At 34.2% G+C, this 6,010-nt stretch overlaps 1 protein-coding gene across 1 annotated transcript; it reads right to left on the reverse strand.

Moving 5' to 3' along the window:
• Positions 1-278: 278 nt before the first annotated feature.
• LOC112574267 (methylmalonic aciduria and homocystinuria type C protein homolog) lies at positions 279-5,055 on the reverse strand. Its single transcript, XM_025255214.1, has 4 exons — positions 4,879-5,055; positions 4,167-4,361; positions 3,463-3,618; positions 279-3,226 (listed from the first exon to the last, which is right to left on the reverse strand). The coding sequence occupies exons 1-4, from the start codon at positions 4,954-4,956 to the stop codon at positions 2,912-2,914; spliced, it is 744 nt and encodes a 247-aa protein (XP_025110999.1). The 5' UTR covers positions 4,957-5,055; the 3' UTR covers positions 279-2,911.
• Positions 5,056-6,010: the final 955 nt, after the last annotated feature.

Below are 6,010 nucleotides of genomic sequence, written 5' to 3' on the forward strand. Positions count from 1 at the left end.
TGAAGCATTGAGTATAATCACGAACGAATATCCCTGGACTGCTGGCATTTTAACTTTCTTGGAATGAATCATTTTATCTGGACTCGATATCCAGCCAGGGTCAGCTAGAGTTTCCTGCAACTGCCCCTGGAACCAACAAAGAAAAAGAAATCCCAATCAAACAGGATGACCAAGGTCATTTATCTCTCTACCAGAAAACATACTCTCAGCTTAGGCTTTGAAATGATTTACTTGTAGAAACAACTGGCCTTCAGACGTGCATAAAACATACAAGGACATATTTTAAAATGCTTTTAATGATTATCTGTTGTCAGCCCATTTACGTTAATTTTCCAGGTTGAACAGAGTGGACGTGAAAATTTAACAATCCCAAGGAATATAAAAGCCAAAAGTGTCAGTATTAGTGACAATTACATGGTGACAGAATATCACAGAGGGAGTGGGGGTTGGTGTTTTACAGTGAGTCAGCAACTAAGACTTTATCATGGCAAATTAGCCGGACTTGTCAACAGGCACTACATACAAACATGCTTGAGACCATCATAGTGCATGGAACAAAACCTGATGAGATTTTAAAAATGATTTTCAAGAAATGCACAAGGATAACACATCATCATAGCTTCTTTATGCTACTGCACTTATGTATAAAGAAGTGCTAAGATATTAAACGGCAAATGCATCCATAGTGGGGTTTCAATAAGACAGATTTTTTACTTGTTTGCAAATAGCCTGGCCATTTTATTCAAACTTTCTTGAGGACAAACCTAACAGGCAGTAATACTGCACTTTCCTTCGCATTTATTCAGTTGTGTATAATACTGATTGTGTTAGTGCAAGTGACATTTCTCAGATCAATTAATGGGTGAAGCACATTAATAAACCAGGGAAGCTTTAATTTATTACTTCATGAAATTCTCATAATAGTGATGCATAATAATATCTGAAGCTCCATTTTTAGAGAAAAAACCCCCCAGTAAATAGATTTCTTCAGTTTGGGCTATGTTTTGTGATCGTATTCGTATAATGAGTGTGATTTTAATAAATGGGTGACTAGACAATGAGTTTTATCTTGTTTACTCTTGTGCATGGTAGAATCTGGTTTATTAACCTGCATCTCCGTGTTGTGCACTCTCAAAATTAATTGCTATTACTATTTTATTACTACTAACATTAATTACTGTGCATACATGTAAATTGAGAGAAAGTGAGGAATAACAAAATCTATTATAAATAATAATGGAAAATGAAGATTTAGTAAAATAAATTCTTCAATATAAATATAGCATGATTCCATTATGGCAATTCCTAGTTTCTGGGATCAAATGAGAGCCAGATAAACAGTAAGACAATCGATGTATATATTTATGAAGATGATATATAAAGTTATTGGTGCTACTCTGCTCATATGACTGTCTTTTTAATAAAGGGATAAAAAACAATAAATCAGCATAACTCTTATCTCTGCCACTGCCATCCTACTCCTGACCATCATCAACACTATAGTCATGAACATCAACACCATGTTTCCTAATATCCTAAAATTTCTTAAAAAATTTTAAAGGCACAAGGTCAAATAGAAATAAACTATAATACAAATCAAATATTCTTATCAAATTCACAAAGTCTTATTGAAAAATCTCCAAATAAATCAATAAAATGAAACATTTAATAAAAGTATTAAGGATGTCATTTGTCATCTGTTCAGCACAGACATATAAATGAATAGTATCTACACATACTAGGATAGACTAATATCTCAGCCTATTAAAGATCAAAAAAAAAATAGTGGGTGATATATACACCAGGTGGTTAAGTGATACATAGTTCCTGTCAGCAACAATACCAGAACCAACTCAAAGATGATAACAGTTCAGATCCACATATGGTCAACAAGAGTAAATATACAAGGTATATAAAGGTTAACTTCCCTACAAATTGCAGTGTGGCCTGGTGGTTGTATGCTAAAGAGTTTATGTGTTAAAGTCATTTACGAGGATCAAAATCAAGTTGGAAAACATTGTTATAGTTGACACAATTTGCATTATTTTACCAACAGCCAAGTATTATGCCTGATAATGCAGATTAAACAAGTCTGTCAGATTGTTTTTATTTAACATTTAAAAGCATTTATTCCAAATATTTTTTGGAAAAAAGATCACTTAAAAAAATTCTTGTTCAAACTTATTGTTCAAGTATGTAGTACATAGCAAGTCTTAAATAAAAAAAATGACTTTTATACATATTACAAGTGCTTGCACTGCTCAACAGGTTTCCATTTAAGGTAAAATAAGTTGCAACAATTTAGAACTTGAAAAGTCTACAAAAGTAACAATTACTCCAAAAAAGCAGAGTAAAATGGCATGAAATGTATGCAAGATAAGTGCAGAAAATTTTTGTAACAAATTTCCTGAAGTAAGATGATCTTATTCTGATGATTTTTTAAAAGTATGATGACGATGTGATGCTGTCAATTACAAAAGCTTTAGATGTTAACAAAAAATGCAAGATTAGTGACTGGATCAGAAAACTCAACAAGCTGTAGTTCACCGGATACTTATGTCATCCAATCAGACAACTCTTTACATTTGACTTGAATACTTATAGCTGAAACAACCATGTCTACAATTCTGCAGAGCAACCAAACATTTCTAAAAAACTAGAATTGAGAAATGAATGTAGCCTTAAACTGAAGATTTTATGAAAAACCCAAAACAAAAATCAGAAAAATGAATACCTTCACAAGATATATTTCTGATATAACAAAACCCTTTGTACCAAATAACTAGATGTAAAAATTAAAACAATCATAGGAACAGTATCTTAAAATAATGCCATAAAGTTGCCACAAGGCAACATTTGATAAACTTGGACCCAGAAAGCTGACTGCATTCTTTTTTCAGAGGAAAAAATATTAATTTTTCTCTTTTCTGACACAATTAGCTAAAATTTCCTTAAGAATGTCTTTTCGATCTCGGGGATCAGTTTGAAAATACTTTTTCTGTTCTTCCGAGTATCTTTCATCAGCCACCACAATGTCTCTGTAGCTCCAATCGTGATAGTTAAAGTTAAAGGATTCTAGAAGCATTTTCCTGTCCTCCTGGCTTGGCAAGCAGTCCACTGGTTCTATGCGAGGCAAGTCTGGTTGATGGATGCTTTTGAAGATAAAGACCCCCCTCAGTGCAAACCAACCCCCATACTTAGGATGTATGCTGAAGCCACCCATTTTCTGAAATGAAAGAAGAAGCAAGACATCAACTAAAATCTTAATAAAAGTTATAGAGGCATTCTAAAACTCATTTTTTAATGCAATCTTCTACATTTTTTATGACATCAATGTCTTGAAAAGATTACTGCCATAGTACATAAAAACTGTCAGGAAAACAGTCAACATATTCATATGAAACATTAACTTTTGAAGTTTGGAAATGCTCAAGAATCAAAAATCCAAGATAAACTGCACACTTTATCTGGGTACCATGCTTCATCAGTAACATCCTTCTTTTGGTAGTAGTAGGCAGCACCAGCAACATGGCCAGCAGTCTGCACCAAGATCTTTGGCCTTCGTGTGGGTGTCATCTCAAAATCATGAATAACATCAACTTCTTTGTCAGGAAATGCCTACAAATGATAAACAAGTAAGTTTGTAAATACAGTCTCAGCTTGTTATCTTGCCACCCATTATATCACATCACCTACCCCACCTCTAGCCAAACTGTGGGGCAGAACAGATTCACCCCATAGTTATTTCACCACCCTTACCTCTCACAACATTTAGATGGGTGATTGTCAGATATTGTGTTTTGGCTGTTTGAGAATCCAAAATGCCAGTTATTTGAGAAGCTTTTATACGTGTCTGGAAAAACCTAAATATTACAGTAACATTGCAAACCTTATTGCAATACCTGCACACAGTGCTTCATACAAATCTGCTTCACCCTAGTAGAAAATTTACAGAGTATATACATTTATAAATTCTTTTGTAGCTAATGCACCCCTCTTAACGGTATAATTTTAGAAAATCAATCATGATTTTGTTCATCCCTTAAAAAAAAAAAGTGACAGGTAGCTTGTATGTTGGTTGCAGATTGCAGGACACACATATTTATTTAAGTTGTTTTTAATTTTTTACAGACATTGTATAATTTATAAATCAGTGCTTAACATACTTCCTTGATTAGACCAAAGTAGTATCGCATACATTGGTCTATAGGATCAGCTGGCCCTTCACATGATTGTCGATAAATAAATGGCTTAAAGGCCTTGTCAAACATGGCTGGAGTACTTAGGACAACAAAAGCAAGAATATCTCTGTCATATGGCAATTTGAATTTCTCCTGAACAAGATCATTGTACCATCCAATCTGAAAAGAGAACATTTCCACAGAAAGATTAGTGAATTATAATCCCTAGAACAAAGGCCACATTTCATTAAATGAGTTTGTTTGCTAAGCAATGTTGGAAATATGTATTGTTCAAACGATACAATATCTATGGTTTCAGGATACCATCATGCACTCAAATCATGATGCTCAATCATTCTAGACTATGCAACTTGTTGAAAAAGTGAAGATACGACTTTATTCGGCGGACAATTAGATGCAGCCCTCTATATAGAAACACAACAACAAACAACAATACATGTACCACAACACATTTCATAACCGCTCCATTAAACAGACCATCGTACATTCATTGTTCAGGTTAGTGAAGAATTATTTATTATTTCGTATTGGTACAAAAACTGTGTGACAATTTTATTCCTGAGAAAAAACATGGACTGAAGGGCCTTTACTGTAAATATCGAGAACAGACACGGTTAACTTAGAACACTAGACACGCTACTCGCCTGAACATCAATTACTACAGACTAGTACTCACGAGAAAAGGGTACACCTCAAATCCAACCGAGTTCAAAATTTCAGAGATCTTAGTGTGCAAGTCTGTGAGGTGTGTCATTTCTAGTTGATGATTGATTCACAATGACAAATACATGTTTTAGACTAGTAATACTCTAATATAAGCAACTAAGGGAGGCCACTTTGCAGCCTTTTGATTATGTTCCCTGCCTTTAGCAGACGATATTTCACCTTTTTTTCTCTAAAAAACAACTCCCTAATATATTAATGTCACCTGCTGCCAGTCTATTAGAGAAATTGGCCAATAAAATCTTCAAATCTAAATGTCATAATTATAATTAGATTTGCATGGGAGTAGATGCAAATATTACCGCATAAGTTAGATAAAAGGAATATTTTCTGTCGCTCATACATAGTGCCATGCGCCATATATTCGAAGAGAGTTCATTTTTTTTTTCTATTTGATAACAGCGGCGATTGGCCTATGACCTACGTATATTTCACTCGACTGCTTTCTATTGAAAGAAAATGTAGTTTGGTTTTGTTTAAATACAATGAGCAACGAATGTGTCATTACTCTGAATAATATTAACTCGGTATATATAGTCGAGTCGACTGAGGCAACTTGTAGAATCCACTCGCTGGGTTGTGGACAAATCTACTATAAGAGTCGTGGTCGAATCGGTAAATGGTCGAATCAATCGTCAAACGTCTCAATCTATCATTGAGATATGTATTCGTGTTCAGAGGCTTTACTGACATCAGGGCCAGTTTAAACAAACAAACAAAAAACCGCTGATGTGCGTTGCGCCATTGTGACGAGAACCAAACGCCTGCATGGTTTTATCTTATTTAAAATAAATTTAGTTTTAAAAATCTAAAATTGCATTGTGCACAATGCTTGTATAAAATTAAAAACGTAAAAAACTATAAAATTGATTATCGAAATAGATTTAACGCCTAAAGTGTTAAAATTAGAAATTTCTTGTGCGTTTTAGACCTTGAGCACATGTATACTCTCCCTTTTGACCGGGTCGGGGAGTCTGGCGGTTTTCTTGTGTTGTACTATGGACGTGTAATAGTGGTTGTAAGTCATGACCACATTTGTTAAAAGAGTTCAACGCCTGCTGAAAACAATCACTTCAAAATTGAAT

The sequence above is a fragment of the Pomacea canaliculata genome, linkage group LG10 (genome assembly GCF_003073045.1).
Source record: "Pomacea canaliculata isolate SZHN2017 linkage group LG10, ASM307304v1, whole genome shotgun sequence".
Lineage (NCBI taxonomy): Eukaryota > Metazoa > Mollusca > Gastropoda > Architaenioglossa > Ampullariidae > Pomacea > Pomacea canaliculata.

What these genes read in the sequence shown, in the direction of transcription:
- LOC112574267 (XM_025255214.1), bottom strand. Translation starts at nt 4,956, where the DNA reads ATGACACACCTCACAGACTTGCACACTAAGATCTCTGAAATTTTGAAC. An exon ending in TTGAGGTGTACCCTTTTCTC is followed by an intron (nt 4,362 to 4,878) that starts GTGAGTACTAGT and finishes TTCTCTTTTCAG; the next exon opens with ATTGGATGGTACAATGATCT. An exon ending in AAGCATGGTACCCAGATAAA is followed by an intron (nt 3,227 to 3,462) that starts GTGTGCAGTTTA and finishes CTTTCATTTCAG; the next exon opens with AAAATGGGTGGCTTCAGCAT.